The sequence below is a fragment of the Bos mutus genome, chromosome 11, assembly GCF_027580195.1.
Source record: "Bos mutus isolate GX-2022 chromosome 11, NWIPB_WYAK_1.1, whole genome shotgun sequence".
NCBI classification, from domain to species: domain Eukaryota; kingdom Metazoa; phylum Chordata; class Mammalia; order Artiodactyla; family Bovidae; genus Bos; species Bos mutus.
Genome location: NC_091627.1, coordinates 13445385 through 13465909, shown reverse-complemented (window position 1 = coordinate 13465909; position 20525 = coordinate 13445385). Strand labels below are relative to the sequence as shown.

Below are 20525 nucleotides of genomic sequence, written 5' to 3'. Positions count from 1 at the left end.
AGTGCTGTGATGAACATTGGGGTACAAGAACAGTCTTTTGGACTCTGTGGAAGAGGGAGAGGGTGGGATGATTTGGGAGAATGGCATTAAAACATACACAATATCGTATATGAAATGAGTTGCCAGTCCAGGTTTGATGCACGATACTGGATGCTTGGGGCTGGTGCACTGGGATGACCCAGAGGGATGGTACAGGGAGGGAGGAGGGAGGAGGGTTCAGGATGGGGAACATGTGTATACCTGTGGTGGATTCATGTTGATATATGGCAAAACCAATACAATATTGTAAAGTTAAAAAATAAAATAAAATAAAATTTCTTCACTCATATTTTATTCAAAGATACATATGAGAAACATGTAAATATGTGTCTTCCAGTCATACTCAGGACATCAAGTCTTGTGTGTGTGTGTGTGTGTGTGTGTGTGTGTGTGTGCTCAGTCGTTCAGTCATGTCCAACTCATTGAGGCCCCAAGGACTACAACCTGCCAGGCTCCTTTGCCCATGGAATTTTCCAGGCAAGAATACTGGAGTGAGGTGCCATTCCCTTCTCAGGGAGATCATCCCAGGGATTGGATCCACGTCTCTTACAACTCCTGCACTGGCAGGCAGATCCTTTACCACTAGTGCAACCTGGGAAGGCCTTAAAGTCATATATTACATATTAATTTATTTAACATTGTTAAATTAATATATTACTTCATTTATAATTAATTGCTTACATTTTTATATAAGTTATCAAACATCTCTAACCCTCAAGTATTTCATGTGTCATATAGGACACAAATACTCACATTCTCATGAAGATTTAGTGAGATAACACATGAAAACACTTAGAAAAGAGATAAACATATTGTCAGCATGAAGGTGAAGCTGTTGATCCTCATCAGTCCCTGTGTCACCTTCCTTTATCTTCTATTTCTTGATGTTCTGAAAATCAATTAATTTATGTACGTAAAGTATCACATCCCTCACTGCAAAATTGTCTGCCTAATCTCAGGATTTGGCAGGTTTTTATGGAAAAAATATTTGCTTATGCATTGAAGAATTGGATGAATCAGTAATTAAAGCTAATAATAATGACCAATATTTATGAGTATTATGTACCATCTCTTGTTTGACCAAACAAGAGATGGCAAGAGTGAATGTCGACATTCTAGGAATCAGCGAACTGAAATGGACTGGAATGGGTGAATTTAACTCAGATGACCATTATATCTACTACTGCGGGCAGGAATCCCTCAGAAGAAATGGAGTGACCATCATGGACAACAAAAGAGTCCAAAATGCAGTACTTGGATGCAATCTCAAAAACGACAGAAGGATCTCTGTTCGTTTCCAAGGCAAACCATTCAATATCACAGTAATCCAAGTCTATGCCCCAACCAGTAATGCTGAAGAAGCTGAAGTTGAATGGTTCTATGAAGACCTACAAGACCTTTTAGAACTAACACCCAAAAAAGATGTCCTTTTCATTATAGGGGACTGGAATGCAAAGGTAGGAAGTCAAGAAACACCTGGAGTAACAGGCAAATTTGGCCTTGGAATACGGAATGAAGCAGGGCAAAGACTAATAGAGTTATGCCAAGAAAACGCACTGGTCATAACAAACACCCTCTTCCAACAACACAAGAGAAGACTCTATACATGGACATCACCAGATTGTCAACACCGAAATCAGATTGATTATATTCTTTGCAGCCAAAGATGGAGAATCTCTATACAGTCAGCAAAAACAAGACCAGGAGCTGACTGTGGCTCAGATCATCAACTCCTTATTGCCAAATTCAGACTGAAATTGAAGAAAGTAGGGAAAACCACTAGACCATTCAGGTATGACCTAAATCAAATCTCTTATGATTATACAGTGGAAGTGAGAAATAGATTTAAGGGCCTAGATCTGATAGATAGAGTGCCTGATGAACTATGGACTGAGGTTCGTGACATTGTACAGGAGACAGGGATCAAGACCATCCGCATGGAAAAGAAATGCAAAAAAGCAAAATGTCTGTCTGGGGAGGCCTTACAAGTAGCTGTGAAAAGAGAAGCGAAAAGCAAAGGAGAAAAGGAAAGATATAAACATCTGAATTCAGAGTTCCAAAGAATAGCAAGAAGAGATAAGAAAGTCTTCTTCAGCAATCAATGCAAAGAAATAGAGGAGAACAACAGAATGGGAAAGACTAGGGATCTCTTCAAGAAAATCAGAGATACCAAAGGAACATTTCATGCAAAGATGAGCTCGATAAAGGACAGAAATGGTATGGACCTAACAGAAGCAGAAGATATTAAGAAGAGGTGGCAAGAATACACAGAAGAACTGTACAAAAAAGATCTTTATGACCCAGATAATCACGATGGTATGATCACTGACCTAGAGCCAGACATCCTGGAATGTGAAGTCAAGTGGGCCTTAGAAAGCATCACTACGAGCAAAGCTAGTGGAGGTGATGGATTCCAGTTGAGCTATTTCAAATCCTGAAAGATGATGCTGTGAAAGTGCTGCACTTAATATGCCAGAAAATTTGGAAAACTCAGCAGTGGCCACAGGACTGGAAAAGGTCAGTTTTCATTCCAATCCCAAAGAAAGGCAATGCCAAAGAATGCTCAAACTACCGCACAATTGCACTCATCTCACATGCTAGTAAAGTAATTCTCAAAATTCTCCAAGCCAGGCTTCAGCAATATGAACCATGAACTCCCTGATGTTCAAGCTTGTTTTAGAAAAGGCAGAGGAACTAGAGATCAAATTGCCAGCATCCACTGGATCATAGAAAAAGCAAGAGAGTTCCAGAAAAACATCTATTTCTCCTTTATTGACTATGCCAAAGCCTTTGACTGTGTGGATCACAATCACCTGTGGAAAATTCTGAAAGAGATGGGAATACCAGACCACCTGATCTGCCTCTTGAGAAATTTGTATGCAGGTCAGGAAGCAAGAGTTAGAACTGGAAATGGAACAACAGACTGGTTCCCAATAGGAAAAGGAGTTTGTCAAGGCTGTATATTGTCACCCTGTTTATTTAACTTCTATGCAGAGTACATCATGAGAAACACTGGACTGAAGAAGCACAAGCTGGAATCAAGATTGCCGGGAGAAATATCAATAACCTCAGATATGCAGATGACACCACCCTTATGGCAGAAAGTGAAGAGGAACTCAAAAGCCTCTTGATGAAAGTGAAAGTGGAGAGTGAAAAAGTTGGCTTAAAGCTCAACATTCAGAAAACGAAGATCATGGCATCTGGTCCCACCACTTCATGGGAAATAGATGGGGAAACAGTGGAAACAGTGTCAGACTTTATTTTTCTGGGCTCCAAAATCACTGCAGATGGTGACTGTAGCCATGAAATTAAAAGACGCTTGCTCCTTGGAAGGAAAGTTTTGACCAACCTAGATAGCATATTGAAAAGCAGAGACATTACTTTGCCAACAAAGGTTCGTCTAATCAAGGTTATGGTTTTTCCAGTGGTCATGTATGGATGTGAGAGTTAGACTGTGAAGAGGGCTGAGCACTGAAGAGTTGATGCTTTTGAACCATGGTGTTTGAGAAGACTCTTGAGAGTCCCTTGGACTGCAAGGAGATCCAACCAGTCCATTCTAAAGGAGATCAGCCCTGGGATTTCTTTGGAAGGAATGATGCTAAAGCTGATGCTCCAGACTTTGGCCACCTCATGTGAAGAGTTGACTCATTGGAAAAGACTCTGATGCTGGGAGGGATTGGGGGCAGGAGGTGAAGGGGACGACAGAGGATGAGACGGCTGGATGGCATCACTGACTCGATGGACGTGAGTCTCAGTGAACTCTGGGAGTTAGTGATGGACAGGGAGGCCTGGCGTGCTGCGATTCACGGGGTCGCAAAGTGTCGGACATGACTGAGTGACTGATCTGATCTGATCTGATTATGTACCAAGCTTATGTTAAACATGCCACTAAATCCCAAGGAATTATGAAGCATTTCAGGAGACTAAGGCTTACAGAGGTGAAGTGGTTTGCTGAAGTTCACTAAGGACATGAGAAGTAATCAGGATTTGAACTCCAAGCTGGCTTACTCTAAGTTTATGCTCTCCAGTGTTAAGCTTCCCCTCCTCTAGTTACGCTATGTTAATTGTCTAACACCATCAACATAGGCACTGTTTTTATTGTTCTAAAAATTTCCTTCTCGAATTGCCCTTGTACCCTCTGACACACTTTCTTCTCCCATATTCAGAATTTACTCTTGTATTTGATATAGAGGTGGCCTTTCTGTGTTGTAGTGGAATTTGAAAATATGAATATCCATGATTAACTGGCCAAATCGGGTGGAAAAAATTGGCCATGTATGACTTGGGTGTGTCTGGTGTGTGGAGCTGGTGTCCTGCAGTGGACAGTGCCCTCTGGTGAAGACAAAAAGTGAGGGGTTTGATTCACCCTGCATCACCTGCTCACAAGCTGGTTCCTGATGTTTTATGAATAACAAGGGAGACACTATGTCTGTAAAGCAGTACATCACACACAGATCAATATTCAAAAGTGAGTCATTGTGAAAGGGCTGCCTGGGGAATGTGCAATACAAAAATTAGTGGAGATTTGGTGAATTAATAGAATTGATTGCTCTAGGTCAGAGAAGTGAGGAACACCCAGGCTGATGACTAGAAACAAGGAGGAAGATTTCTGATTGGAGAATCAGGAAGAACATTCTAAAAGCAGAGGGTGAGTGGATTAGGCCAAGACTACAGTCTTTTTTTTTTCCTCTTTTTAATTTTTTTTCTACTGGTGTGGTTTTGTTTCCATAAAAGCAAATGGTATATATGGCCTAGAAGTCCAACTGCATGGACTTAAAACCAAATTCCAAAAGGTAGTTTTACCTCCCTGGACTTATGACTTCTCAAACCATGAAATATTTGAAAGTATCAGGGAGAAAAGAGTAAGGTACCAAAATAGGTTGGAGTAGCCAAGTGAGTGGCCAGCTTCTGAAGCTCACCTCCAAGTCCAGATGCCTTTCTTTCCTTCCCAGCTGCTCCAGAAGATGACATGCACCACTTCTGTTAATCAGGTTAAGTCTGCTTCTCAGCCAAAGTTCAGCTCCTGCATGTGTCTCCCATGTACTTCTGGACTTATTGAAAAGGAGAGAAGCAGGGTTGGAGGAGGAGATGATATACTCTCCAAAGGGACAACACGTTTCCCTTCCCTGACCTCAATTCCATTTTTTTCCTAACACCTGGTCCCTAGCTCACTGCTGCTTCTGCCAACTCCAGATCTCAGAAGGTAGAGATGCTCTGACTCAAGTGGGAGGACTCTTCTGACTGTGGAAGCCCAGCCAGCTTCTCATGAGTTTCAGATCTGCTCTGCTGGCCTCTGGGGGGTTTGTTAGGCTGATGGAGTTGAGGTGTGATGACGTCTCTGGAGAGGTTATCCTGGGATCTCTGTAGGCAGAGAAAGCAGAATGGTAATCACCGTTAGCACTGCTGACTCTAAGGGGACACGGGACCCTTGAGATTTCCTGTTCAGATGTTGGGACTAGTCTCAGATCTTCTGAATCTTAGTGCACTATCTCATGGACATGCTTCAGTTTCCCCAACTATGTTTTATATGGACAAATACTCATGGGGATGAATATTTTTATTTTAGGAGATTCAAATGTGGACCAAGGTGTATTCTAGATCCTGGCAGGTCATAGGTTAATATAGTGGAAGGTTAAAGCTTTCAGGGAACGCAGTGGTAGATCTATGTGCTTTCAGTGTCTGTGCTTCCCAGTATCTGGGTTGGCATGTGGACTAGACATTTTTCCATGTGGTATGCAGTTAACGTTTATGTATGTTTAAAGCCCAGAGCCATGACAAAGATATTGTCATATGTAACAAATGGGTATTGGATAAAAAGGCATGTGTTTTCAGAATTTAGTCTTAGAGGAGTGTTTGATGTTTAGTGTCGAGGAAAAGAGATATTTATTAGAATACTGTCCTTTTCTGTTAGTAGTTACATTTGAGAAGTTACTTAGCCTATAGAAACCTCAGGTTCTTCCTTTCCTAAATGAAGATATCACAGCTTCTTGGCATGAAAATAGGAGAGAAAATTTCCTTTTGAATTTTATACAGAAAATATTGTGTATTTTGGTGAACATCATCCATAGCAAAGTTACAGGAAACAAAGTACATTTGGCTACTGCCCTCAAAATAAACCACTGCCTCATGCAATACCCATGTGCCCTTTTCCTTAGTGGTGAGTTTATTTTTAAAACTTGAGTTTACATATTAAGAGTAAATAATGTAGAGACAGAAAGTCTTGGCTTTGGGTTTTGTCTCCTCCACTTACTATTCATGTGTCTGTCTTTCTTTCTATTCTTTCATCCTCTTGACAAGTATTATTTATTTTTTCCAGCTTTATCAAGATATAATGGACACATAACACTGTTTAAGGTGTCCAACACAATGATTTGATAGATGTTTTTATTACAAAATGATTACCACAATAATGATAGTTAACATACATAGTTATGCTTTCTGTAGTGACAACTTTTAAAATCTATTGTCATAACAACTTCAAATATATAACACAGTCTTGGTAACCCGAGTTACCATGCTGTATCTTTACCTATACTTCAAAGATGATAACAAATTGTTTCCCAAATTGACTGCACAAATTTATATTTCTACTTGCCTGGTGGATCATATGGTAAAGAATCTGCCTGCAGTGCACGAGACCAAAGTTCAATCCCTGGGTCAGGGGGATCCCCTGGAGAAAGGAATGGCAACCCACTCCAGTATTCTTGCCTGGAAAATTTCATGGGCAAAAGTAGACTGATGGCTTACAGTCCATGGGATCGTGAAGAGTTGGACACGACTGAGCGATTAACACACACATATTTATACTAGAGCACAATTTTATATTTCTAAATATTTTTAAACCCTTAATAGTATCCTCAGAATTCTAATTTTTGTAATCTATTGGTGTGCAATGGCTTCCCATTGTGATTCAATTTGAATTTCTCTGATTATTAATGAAATGCAGCATTTTTTCATGATTATTGGTCATTTAGATTTTCTTCTCTTTTGTGAAATGTTTATTCAATTCTTTTTATGGATGCCCATCCCCCTCAACTCCTGGCTCTGCCTGCTTTTCTTTCTGGTTTCTTGGGATATTTATGTACTCTTAATATGAGTGTTTTGTTGGTTTTGTGAATTTCAAATATAATTTACCATTTTGTTATTTGTCTTTTTCTTCTAAGATGTCCTTTGATTTTAACACAGTTTACTATTTTCTTTTATGGTTAGTGCTTTCTTTCTGTTTGTTGTTGAAGAAATATTTTTCTATCTTAAGAAGACGAAGATAGTCTATATTATTTTCTCAAAACTAATAGCTTTTGGTTTTCACATGTAAGTTTGTAATTCATCAGGAGTTAAGTTTTGCATATGGTGTGTGGTAGAAATCCAGTTTTATTTTTCCATGTGAATAGCTGCATTCATGAAAAGATACTCTTCAGTGCCTCCTTCACAAGTCAAGTGTATACCAATGTGTGGTTGTATTTCTGGGTTCTCGATCATATGCTAGCTGTCTTGTTGTCTAGCCCTTCACCAGTATCCAGTTCAGTTCAGTTCAGTTCAGTTGCTCAGTCATGTCCAACTCTTTGCGATACCATGAATCACAGCATGCCAGGCCTCCCTATCCATCACCAACTCCCGGAGTTCACTCAGACTCAAGTCCATCGAGTCAGTGATGCCATCCAGCCATCTCTGATGGCTTCTTGTCATCCCCTTCTCCTCCTGCCCCCAATCCATCCCAGCATCAGAGTCTTTTCCAATGAGTCAACTCGTTGCATGAGGTGGCCAGAGTACTGGAGTTTCAACTTCAGTATCATTCCTTCCAAAGAAATCCCAGGGCTGATCTCCTTCAGAATGGACTGGTTGGATCTCCTTGTAGTCCAAGAGACTCTCAAGAGTCTTCTCCAACACCACAGTTCAAAAGCATCAATTCTTCGATGCTCAGCTTTCTTCACAGTCCAATTCTCACATCCATACATGACCACTGGAAAAACCATAGCCTTGACTAGACGGACCTTTGTTGGCAAAGTAATGTCTCTGCTTTTCAATATGCTATCTAGGTTGGTCATAACTTTTCTTCCAAGGAGTAAGCATCTTTTAATTTCATGGCTGCAGTCACCATCTGCAGTGATTTTGGAGCCCCCAAAAATAAAGTCTGACACTGTTTCCACTGTTTCCCCATCTATTTCCCATGAACTGATGGGACCAGATGCCATGATCTTCGTTTTCTGAATGTTGAGCTCTAAGCCAACTTTTTCACTCTTGTCTTTCACTTTTATCAAGAAGCTTTTTAGTTCCTCTTCACTTTCTGCCATAAGGGTGGTGTCATCTGCATATCTGAGGTTATTGATATTTCTCCTGGCAATCTTGATTCCAGCTTGTGCTTCCTCCAGCCCAGCATTTCTCACGATGTACTCTGCATATAAGTTAAATAAGCAGGGTGACAATATACAGCCTTGACGTACTGCTTTTCCTATTTGGAACCAGTCTGTTGTTCCATGTCCAGTTCTAACTGTTGCTTCCTGACCTGCATATACACATTCATATATATTTATCTTAGCAAGCTTTCTCTTAAACATTTTGCTTTGTATTCATAAGAGCTTTTCAGGTCAGTAATAGATATACATCTTATCATTTGTAACTATTACATATTCTTTCTATGGAAAAAAGGCACCATTATTTATCTAATTCCCTATTGATGGACATCTGTTTGTTTCTAATTTTTCTAATTTTTTACTTTCATAAACAATGCTGGAAGCAGCGAGTGTCTCTTTACATGTAGCTTTATACAGTTCATAGAGTATTACTAGAGGCATGGGTTTAAGAAATTCAAACAATGGGACATAAGGAGTGATTGTAAATTTTCAGTCATGAAGCTTCTCACATAAAGACCAGTTTAGGGTTTTCCTTGGTGGTTCCAGTGGTTAAGAATCCATCTGCCAAGGCAGGGAACATGGGTTTGAGTCCTGGTCCGAGAAGATTCCACATGCTGCAGAGCAACTGAGACCGTGCTCCACAATTACTGAACCTGTGTGCACCCAGAGCCCGTGCTCTGCGACAAGAGAAGCCACCACAGTGAGAAGCCCTTGCACGGAGGAAGAGTAGTCCTATTCACAGCAACTGGAGAAAGCCCGTGCAGCAACGAAGACCCAGCACAACAACAACAACAAAAAAAAAACAAATAAAATAAATACATTTTTTAAAAGTCCCAGTTAGTTTTCTCTAGGAGTTGCTTATTAAAGTGCAGATTCACAAGCCCCACACGTGACCTACTGAAGAGTAACGGTGGGAAGAAGGTAGGACAGTAGTATTAATAAATGATAAAATACTGTTATGAAATAAAGCCTAACACCACAGAGTAAATAATGGAGAAGAAAGGATGAAACAAAAGTGAAGAGAATGAAGTCCTTACCTAGATGACTCTCTACTTCCCAGAGCAGCCTAGTATATCTCTGCATGGAACTGGGAGCTCTTAGTTGTATCTGCCTTCAGTGTTCACATATAAGTTGTAAGTCTCTGCTCAAAAGCTACTGAGAATAATTCTAAGTACATACAACTCTTTCCCTGGGAAGCAGACAGATGTGGATGGTTATGATAGTGGCAATAGGGGAATCTCTAAGGGGAACTGAAGCTAAGAGAGGGACCAAGACCAGTGCCTTGAGGCACAGATATCAGATGACTAGAGACCCAGAGGCAACTCAGCCTCATGCACCCTGGCCTTTATCAGGGCAGATTATCAGGGCAGTTGTGCGCTGAACTAATAGGTCACTTAACTAAGCAGGGCTAAGAGCTGAACTTTTGTTCACTACAGAGCCCAGAACATCCTGTTGTCAAAAATATGGAAGAAGGAAGAGACACAATCCCTGTATAACTGTTGGACTAGACACATTCCTTACTTGATGGAAGTTTCAGTTTTATAAGAATCTCAATCTTGTCACTCTCTGTCTAACTGCTTATTTTTACTAAATCACTGCAATGATTTTCAAAAAATTAGTTCATAACAGAAATTTCACTAAAAGCAGAAGGATATTAAGGGAATCACAAGTCATTGAACAGAGGTAAATCAGTCACAGGAAATTTGGGGTAAAGACAAAGGTTTCAACAGCACTTAAAGCAAATAAAGATGTGGTTTCCCAAAGAAGAGGAAGGTAGGAAGAGAGATGTAGATATATGAAAACTGGAAGTCAAGATTCTGGTAGACCTGGATCCTAATACTGAATCATCATAAAGTCTCCATAGTTGATAGTTGTATGTGTAAACAAGTGGACACATTTCAACATCTATGTCACATGTGAGTCATACTTGCTGACTTACAAGAGTTTGTTGTGTGCATCAGAAACCAGCAGCAAAACCTATGAACATGTCCAGAAAGATTCTGACTAGGATTTCCTCCTGCCCATCAGCTTCCCCAGGCCCCTCTTCATGTCTTTGTTTCTCAAACGATAGATGAAAGGGTTGAGCATGGAGGACAGGACCGTGTAGACAATTGTAGCCACTTGGTCCTGAGCAGTGTACCTGGACAAGGGCTGTAAATAGACATAAAAGATGCTTCCATAAAACAGGATCACCACAGTGAAGTGAGAGCCACAGGTGGAGAAGGCTTTGCTCTTCCCTGCAGCTGAGGGGATCCTGAGAACTGCTATGAGGATTCACACATACGAGAAAACAATGCATAGGAAGGGGGTCGCCCCAAACACCAGCCCTTCTGTCTTTATTGTGAGATCATTGACAAATATGGAGGAGCAGGACAATTTCAGCAGAGGGTTGATGTCACAGAGGAAGTGGTGGATAACACTGGAGTCACAGAAGTTGAGCTGATTCAGCAAAAGTATGTGTAGGAGTGAGTGGAGGTGAGGCAGTGAGCAGGAGAAGGCCACCAGCAGGACACAGCGGCAGTGGCTCATGATGGTGACATAGTGGAAGGAGTCACAGATGGCCACATAGTGATCAAAGGTCATGGATGCCAGAAGGTAGCTGTCAATGTCACCAAAGGCATATATAAAATACATCTGGGTCAGATATCCAGCATAGGAGATGGTCTTCTTCTCTGACTGGAAGTCAACTAGCATCTTGGGGACAATGCTTGTTGTGAAGCAGATGTCAGTGAAAGACAGGACACTCTAAAAAAAAAAAAAATACATGGGGGTATGAACTTGGGGGTTAGAGCTGATGGCCAGGATGGTGAGCAGGTTCCCTGTTACAGTGACCAGGTACATGGTGAGGAAGAGAATGAAGAGTGGCTTCTGGTCCTAAGGCTGGGAGGAGAGTTCCAGGAGGATGAACTCAAGACACTGCTCGTTTGATTGAGTCTTTCCATGATCATGGAGCCAACTAAAACAGAGAAGATTCCTACAATGTAACACACATCTCCATGACTGAAAGCATCAACAAGCCAACAAGCCTGTGTTTCTTCCTACCTTCACTTTCTACCTATAGGGTTGTGACTAGCTGCCACATAGGCAACTTGTCACCTTTGTGGTCCTTGAACTTGCCCTTCCTTCTCAACTCTAAGACTTCTCATGCTTCTTGTGTTGATAGCAAGAACTTTTGAGGAAGAGCATAGTTGAACCTTCATTAGTTTACTTTTAAATCTAGAAAAAATTGATTCAGTTCAGTTAAGTTCAGTTGCTCAGTCGTGTCCAACTCTTTGCGACCCCGTGAATCGCAGCACGCCAGGCCTCCTTGCCCATCACCATCTCCCGGAGTTCACTCAGACTCACTCCATCGAGTCAGTGATGCCATCCAGCCATCTCATCCTCTGTCGTCCCCTTCTCCTCATGCCCCCAATCCCTCCCAGCATCAGAGTCTTTTCCAATGAGTCAGCTCTTTGCATGAGGTGGCCAAAGTACTGGAGCTTCAGCTTTAGCATCATTCCTTCCAAAGAAATCCCAGGGCTGATCTTCAGAATGGACTGGTTGGATCTCCTTGCAGTCCAAGGGACTCACAAGAGTCTTCTCCAACACCACAGTTCAAAAGCATCAATTCTTCAGTTCTCAGCCTTCTTCACAGTCCAACTCTCACATCCATACATGACCACTGGAAAAACTATAGCCTTGACTAGCAGAAAATTGGATTAAAGAATTACTGAGCATGGCCCAATATGGTTTACAGAACTAAAGAGCTGGAGCAGCGAGCGGTGGCTGCACAGCACTGGAGCAGCCAGCGGCCAAGAGGACATACCCCACATCCAAGGTAAGGAGTGGCGGCCATAAGGAGATACATCACGTCCAAGGTAAGGAGCAGCAGCTATGCTTTGCTGGAGCAGCCATAAAGATACCCCAAGTCCAAGGAAAGAGAAGCCCCACTAAGATGGTAGGTGCTGAGAGAGGGCATTAAGGGCAGAAGACTGAAACCACAATCACAGAAAACTAAGCAATCTAATCACATGGACCACAGCCTTGAATAACTCAATGGAACTAAGCAATGCTGTGTAGGGCTACCCAAGATGGACAGTTCATGGTGGAGAGTTCTGACAAAACGTGGTCCACTGGAGAAGGGGATGGCAAACCACTTCAGTATTCTTGCCTTGAGAACCCCATGAACCATAGGAACAGTATGAAGGAAACAACACTGAAATCAGATTGACTATATTCTTTGCAGTCAAAGATGGAGAAGCTCTATACAGTCAGCAAAAACAAGATCAGATGAACTCCTTATTGCCAAATTCAGACTTAAGTTGAAGAAAGTAGGGAAAACCACTAGACCATTCAAGTATCACCTAAATCAAACCCCTTATGATTATACAGTGGAAGTGAGAAATAGATTCAAGGAACTAGATCTGATAGACAGAGTGCCTGATGAACTATGGATGGAGGTTCATGACATTGTACAGAAGACAGGGATCAAGACAATCTGCAAGAAAAAAATGCAAAAAGCAAAATGGCTGTCTGGGGAGGCCTTACAAATAGCTGTGAAAAGAAGAGAAATGAAAAGCAAAGGATAAAAGGAAAGATATACCCATTTGAATTCAGAGTTCCAAAGAATAGCGAGAGAGAAAAGAAAGCCTTCCTCAGTGATCAATGCAAAGAAATAGAGGAAAACAACAGAATGGGAAAGACCAGAGATCTCTTCAAGAAAATTAGAGATACAAAGGGAACATTTCATGCAAAGATGAGCTCAATAAATGACAGAAATGGTATGGACCTAACAGAAGCAGAAGATATTAAAAAGAGGTGGCAAGAATACACAGAAGAACTGTACAGAAAAGATCTTCACAACCAAGATAATCACGATGGTGTGACCACTCACCTAGAGCCAGACATCCTGGAATGTGAAGTCAAGTGGGCCTTAGGAAACATCACTACAAACAAAGCTAGTGGAGGTGATGGCATTCCAGTTGAGCTATTTCAAATCCTAAAAGATGATGCTGTGAAAGTGCTGCACTCAATATGCCAGCAAATTTGGAAAACTCAGCAGTGGCCACAGGACTGGAAAAGGTCAGTTTTCATTCCAATCCCAAAGAAAGGCAATGCCAAAGAATGCTCAAACTACCGCACAATTGCACTCATCTCACATGCTAGTAAGGTAATGCTCAAAATTCTCCAAGCCAGGCTTCAGCAATATGTGAACCGTGAACTTCCAGATGTTCAAGCTGGTTTTAGAAAAGGCAGAGATACCAGAGATCAAATTGCCAACATCTGCTGGATCATCAAAAAAGCAAGAGAGTTCCAGAAAAACACCTATTTCTGGTTTATTGACTATGCCAAAGCCTTTGACTGTGTGGATCACAATAAACTGTGGAAAATTCTTCAAGAGATGGGAATATCAGACCACCTGATCTGCCTCTTGAGAAACCTATATTCAGATCAGGAAGCAACAGTTAGAAGTGGACATGGAACAACAGACCGCTTCCAAATAAGAAAAAGGAGAATGTCAAGGCTATATATTGTCACTCTGCTTATTTAACTTATATGCAGAATACATCATGAGAAACACTGGGCTGGATGAAGCCCAAGCTGGAATCAAGATTTCCAGGAGAAATTCAACCTCAGATATGCAGATGACACCACCCTTATGGCAGAAAGTGAAGAAGAAATAAAGAGCCTCTTGATGAAAGTGAAAGAGGAGAGTGAAAAAGTTAGCTTAAAGTTCAACATTCAGAAAACAAAGATCATGGCATCCGGTCCCATCAGTTCATGGGAAATAGATGGGCAAACAGTGGAAACAGTGAGAGACTTTATTTTTTTGGGCTCCAAAATCACTGAAAATGGCGACTGCAGTCATGAAATTAAAAGACACTTATTCCTTGGAAGGAAAGTTATGACCAACCTACTACTACTACTACTAAGTCGCTTCAGTTGTGTCCGACTCTGTGAGACCCCACAGATAGCAGCCCACCAGGCTACACTGTCCCTGGGATTCTCCAGGCAAGAACACTGGAGTGGGTTGCCATTTTCTTCTCCAATGCATGAGTGTGAAAAGTGAAAGTGAAGTCACTAAGTCATGTCCAACTCTCCGCGACCCCATGGACTGCAGCCTACCAGGGTCCTCTGTCCATGGGATTTTCCAGGCAAGAACACTGGAGTCGGTTGCCATTGCCTTCTCCTGACCAATCTAGATAGCATATTAAAAATCAGAGACATTACTTTGCCGACAAAGATCCATCTAGTCAAGGCTATCGTTTTTCCAGTAGTCATGCATGGATGTGAGAGTTGAACTATGAAGAAAGCTGAGCGTCAAAGAGATGATTATTTTGAACTGTCGTATTGGAGAAGACCCTTGAGCATCCCTTGGACTGCAAGGAGATCCAACCAGTCCATCCTAAAGGAAATCAGTCCTGAATATTCATTGGAAAGACTGATGTTGAAGCTGAAACTCCAATTCTTTGGCCACCTGATGCAAAGAACTGACTCATTTGAAAGACCCTGATGCTGGGAAAGATTGAGGGCAGGAGGAGAAGGGGATGACAGAGGATGAGATGGTTGGATGGCATCACTGACTCAATAGACATGAGTTTAAGTAAACTCCAGGAGTTTTTGATGGACAGGACTAGCATGCTGTAGTCAATGCGGTCGCAAAGAGTTGGACATGACTGAGCGACTGAAATGAACTGTGTGTGTATAAGGGTATATGTTTTCTTACTTGGTATATAATTTCACCAGATACACAATAATGTACCCTCACACACACACACACAGACACAAACACACACACATATATATACACTTTTATTTATTTTTTAACATAATAGGTTTACTTATAAACATTTAGGTGTATATTCATAATGCCTTTTCAGGTCAGTGCTAGAGATATACCTCCTTATTTGTACCTATTATATGTCATTTCTTTCTATGGAAAAATTGAACCACTGTTTATCTATCTCTCTATTTATAGGCTTTTAGATTATTTCTAATTTTTTCTAGTATAAAAAGTGCTGCAATCAGTGAGTATCTGTATACATGTAGATTATAGGATTACTGAAAGCATAAGTCCAGAAATACAAACAGCAGGACATAGGGAGTGGTCAGAAATTTTCAGTCATGCAGTTTCCCACATAAAGTCCAGATTAGTCATTCTAGGAGGTGCCCCTTAAAATGCAGATTCACAGGCCCACATGAAACCTACTGAATAATAGCTTCAGGAAGAATGTAGGGGAATAATAAATGATAAAATATTCAGATTAAAAAATAAAGTCTAAAATCACTGAGTAATAATAGAAAATAAAGGAAGAAACAAAAGCTGAACAGAACAAAGTCCTTGCCTAGATGACTCTACTTCCCAGAGCACCCCAGTATGTCTCTGTCTGGTTCAAGAAGCTCCTATTTTTGTCTGCACTTAACATTCACTTATGAGTTTTAATACTTTCCTTAGAATAATTAATTCTAAGTTCATACAACAACTCTTTCCTTGGGCACAGGAAGATCTGGATGGTTATGATGGTGGCAATAGGGGAATCTCTAAGGGGAACTGAAGCTAAGAGAAAGGATAGCACCAGTGCCTGGAGGCACAAATACCAGATGACCAGGGTAAAGGCCTAGAGGCAACTCAGCCCCATGCACCCTGGCCTGATTATCAGGGCAGTTGAGTGCTGAACTACTAGGTCACTTGGCTAAGTGGGGCTAAGAGTTAGGCTTTTGATGACTACAGAACCCAGAACATTTTGCTGTCAAAAATATGGAAGAAGGAAGAGGCACAATCTCTGTATAGCTGTTGCACTAGACACTTGGCTCACCTGGTGGAAGTTTCAGTTTTATAAGAGTCTCAATCTTGTCTCTATCTCTCTCCTCGCTTTCTTAATCACTGCAATGACTTTCAACAAGTTAATCACAAAAGTTACACTGAAAACTGAAGGATATTAAGGGAATCAAAAGTCATTGCTCAGATATAAATCAGTTTCAGGAAATTTTGTGGGAAGACAAAGGTTTCAATAACACTTAGAGCAAATGAATAAAGATGTGGGTTCCTGGAGAAGAGAAAGGTAGTGAGAGTGTTAAAGCCTTGGTAGGGAGTATGAAAAGTTGGCTTAAAACTCAGCATTCAGAAAGCTGAGATCATAGCATCTGGTCCCATCATTTCATGCAAATAGATGGGAAAACAATGGAAACAGTGACAGACTTTATTTTTGGGGGCTCCAAAATCACTGTAGATGGTGACTGTAGCCATGAAATTAAAAGACGCTTGCTCCTTGGAAGAAAAGTTATGACCAACCTAGACAGCATATTAAAAAACAGAAACATTACTTAGCTAACAAAGGTCCATGTAGTCAAAGCTATGATTTTTCCAGTAGTCATGTATGAATGTGAGAGTTGGACTATAATGAAAGCTGAGTGCCGAAGAATTGATGCTTTTTTTTAAAAGATAAATTATTTTAATTGGAGGTTAATTACTTTACAATATTGTATTGGTTTTGTAATACATCAACATGAATCTGCCACAGGTATACACATGTTCCCCATCCCAAACCCCCCTCCCTCCTCCCTTCCCGTACCATCCCTCTGGGTCGTCCCAGTGCACCAGCCCCAAGCAACCAGTATCATGCATTGAACTTGGACTGGTGATTCGTTTCATATATGATATTATACATGTTTCAATGCCATTCTCCCAAATCATCCCACCCTCTCCCTCTCCCACAGAGTCCAAAAGACTCTTCTATATATCTGTGTCTCTTTTGTTGTCTCTCATACAGGGTTATCGTTACCATCTTTCTAAATTCCATATATGTGTGTTAGTATACTATATTGGTGTTTTTCTTTCTGGCTTACTTCACTCTGTATAATAGGCTCCAGTTTCATCTGCCTCATTAGAACTGATTCAAATGTATTCTTTTTAATGGCTGAGTAATACTCCATTGTGTATATGTACCACAGCTTTCTTATCCATTCATCTGCTGATGGACTGTGGTGTTGGAGAAGACTCTTGAGAGTCCCTTGGACTGCAAGGAGATCCAACCAGTCCATTCTAAAGGAGATCAGTCCTGGGTGTTCATTGGAAGGACTGATGCTGACGCTGAAACTCCAATACTTTGGCCACCTGATGCGAAGAACTGACTCATTTGAAAAGACTCTGATGCTTGGAAAGATTGAAGGTGGGAGGAGAAGGGGACGACAGGATGAGATGATTGGATGGCATCACCAACTCAATGGACATGAGTTTGAGTGAACTCTGGGAGTTGGTGATGGACAGGGAGGCCTGGCTTGCTTCAGTCCATGGTGTCGTAGAGTTGGACACAACCCAGTGACAGAACTGAACTGAGCTGAGGAAGTCCAGAGGTCCCCAAGAGACAGGAGGAAACAAACTGCAAGTGGCAGACATTTTTTTTCCTTCTCTACACAAAATTAAAGAAATTTCTTTGAATTCTGTGTTGCAACACAGAAGTGGTTCCACCTGAACCACCTGAACCATTGGCTCCACCATGGCGACAACTGGTTCCACCTGAACTTCACTTTATCTCAAACCTTGAGCTAACCAATGCGTTTTTCTCATGTAAATGTCTTTCCTTAGCTTGTTAATAAACTATGTATTTTCTTAGAAATCTGCCTTTCTTCAAGATTCATATCAATTGTTTTATGGCTGGGGATGACTCACTTTGTGCCAATGCTATCTTAAAATGCATGTTTGGGTGAGGGGCCTGGTGCAACTCTCTCAGTTTTGAGGTGTTTCCTCTCTCTAATTAGCAGCTTGTTAATAGGGGTATCAGTTCAGTTCATGTCCGACTCTTTGCAACCCCATGAATCATAGCACGCCAGGCCTCCCTGTCCATCACCAACTCCCAGAGTTTACCCAAACTCATGTGTATCGAGTCAGTGATACCACCCAGCCATCTCATCCTCTGTCATCCCCTTCTCCTCCTGTCCCCAGTCCCTCCCAGCATCAGGGTCTTTTCCAATGTGGCCAAGGTATTGGAGTTCCAGCTTCAGCATCAGTCCTTCCAAAGAACACCCAGGACTGATTTCCTTTAGGATGGACTGGTTGGATCTCCTTGTAGTCCAAGGGACTCTCAAGAGTCTTCTCCAACACCACAGTTCAAAAGCATCAATTCTTCAGTGCTCAGCTTTCTTCACAGTCCAACTCTCACATCCATACATGACTACTGGAAAAACCATAGCATTGACTAGATGGACCTTTGTTGGCAAAGTAATGTCTCTGTTTTTTAATATGCTGTGTAGGTTGGTAATAATTTTCCTTCCAAGGAGTAAGTGTCTTTTAATTTCATGGCTGCAGTCATCATCTTCAGTGATTTTGGAGCCCCCCAAAGTAAAGCCTGACACTGTTTCCCCATCTATTTCCTATAAAGTGATGGGACCAGATACCATGATCTCAGTTTCCTGAATGTTGAACTTTAAGCCCACTTTTTCACTCTCGTCTTTCATTTTCATCAAGAGGCTTTTTAGTTCCTCTTCACTTTCTGCCATAAGGGTGGTATCATCTGCATATCTGAGGTTATTGATATTATACCCCCTTGCTAAAAGCTAACAAGGAGGCACTCTTTCTGTCTCCTTCTGATGTCTATGTCAGAAGATTTCTCTAGCTCTTTCATACATTAATAAAAGTTTATTACACAAAACCTTCTAGTGATCAAGCCTCATCTCTGGCTGCAGATTGAATTCTCTCCTCCAGAGGCATGAGTCCCAACATTGCACATGGCTCATAGCATGTGCAGCCTTTCAGTAGGAAGACAGATGTAGATATATGAAAACTGGAATCAGGGTTTTGGTAGAACTGGAGCCTATTACTAATCATAATAGAGTCTCAATAGTTGATAGTTGCACATGTAAAGAAGTGAGCACAATCAAACATCCATGACACATGTGATTTATACCTGCTGACTTACAAGAGTTTGTTGTGTATATCAGAAACCAGCAGAAACACCCATGAACGTGTCCACAAAGCTTCTGACTAGGATTTCCTCCTGGCCATCAGTTTCCCCAGGCCCCTCTTCAGGTCTTTGTTTCTCAAACTGTAGATGAAAGGGTTGAGCATGGAGGACAGAACCGTGTAGACAATTGTAGCCACTCGGTCCTGAACAGTGTACCTGGACAAGGGCTGTAAATAGACATAAAAGATGCTTCCATAAAACAGGATTACCACAGTCAAGTGGGAGCCACAGGTGGAGAAGGCTTTGCGTTTCCCAGTAGCTGAGGGGATCTGGAGAACTGAAATGGAGATTCGCACATAAGAGAAAACAATGCATAGGAAGGGGGCCACCAAAACAACCAGCCCTTCTGTTTTTATTATGAGATCATTGACAAATATGGAGGAGCAGGACAATTTCAGCAGAGGGTTGATGTCGCAGAGGAAGTGGTGGACAACATTGGAGTTGCAGAAGGTAAGCTGATTCAGCAGAAGTATGTGTAGGAGTGAGTGGAGGTGAGACAATGAGCAGGAGATGGCCACCAGCAGGACACAGCGGCAGTGGCTCATGATAGTGACGTAGTGGAAGGGGTCACAGATGGCCACATAACGGTCAAAGGCCATGACCACAAGAAGACAGCTGTCAATGTTAGCCAAAACATATATAAAATACATTTGAGTCAGACACCCAGCATAGGAGATAGTCTTCTTCTCTGACAGGAAGTCAACTAGCATCTTGGGGACAATGCTTGTTGTATACCAAATGTCAGTGAAAGACAGGACACTCAAGAAGAAATACATGGGGGTGTGCAGTTGGGGGTCAGAGCGGATGGCCAGGATGGTGAGCACGTTCCCTGTTATGGTGACCAGGTATATGATGAGGAAGAGGATGAAGAGTGGCTTCTGGTCCTCAGGCCAGGTGGAGAGTCCCAGGAGGATGAACTCAGAGACACTGCTGGTTTGGTTGAGTCTTTCCATGATCATAGAGCCAACTAAAATAGAGAAGATTCATATAATGTAACACACATCTCCATGACTGAAACCATAAACAAGCCAACAAGTTTGTGCTTCTTCCTACCTTCACTTTCTACCTATAGGGTTGTGACTAGCTACCACACAGGCAACTTGTCACCTTTGTGGTCCTTGAACTTGCCCTTCCTTCTCAACTCTAAGACTTCACATGCTTCTTGTATTGATAGCAAGAACTTTTGAGGAAGAGC

At 41.6% G+C, this 20525-nt stretch overlaps 1 protein-coding gene and 1 pseudogene across 1 annotated transcript; both read right to left on the bottom strand.

Moving 5' to 3' along the window:
• Positions 1 to 10394: 10394 nt before the first annotated feature.
• LOC102269015 (olfactory receptor 1L8-like) lies at positions 10395 to 11332 on the bottom strand (annotated as a pseudogene).
• Positions 11333 to 19350: 8018 nt separating this feature from the next.
• Positions 19351 to 20283, bottom strand: LOC102268733 (olfactory receptor 1L8). The gene has a single exon (XM_005903091.2). It carries the CDS (start codon positions 20281 to 20283, stop codon positions 19351 to 19353), a length of 933 nt encoding a protein of 310 aa, XP_005903153.2.
• Positions 20284 to 20525: the final 242 nt, after the last annotated feature.

Coding starts and splice junctions, on each gene's coding strand:
- LOC102268733 (XM_005903091.2), bottom strand. CDS start 20,283: ATGGAAAGACTCAACCAAACCAGCAGTGTCTCTGAGTTCATCCTCCTG.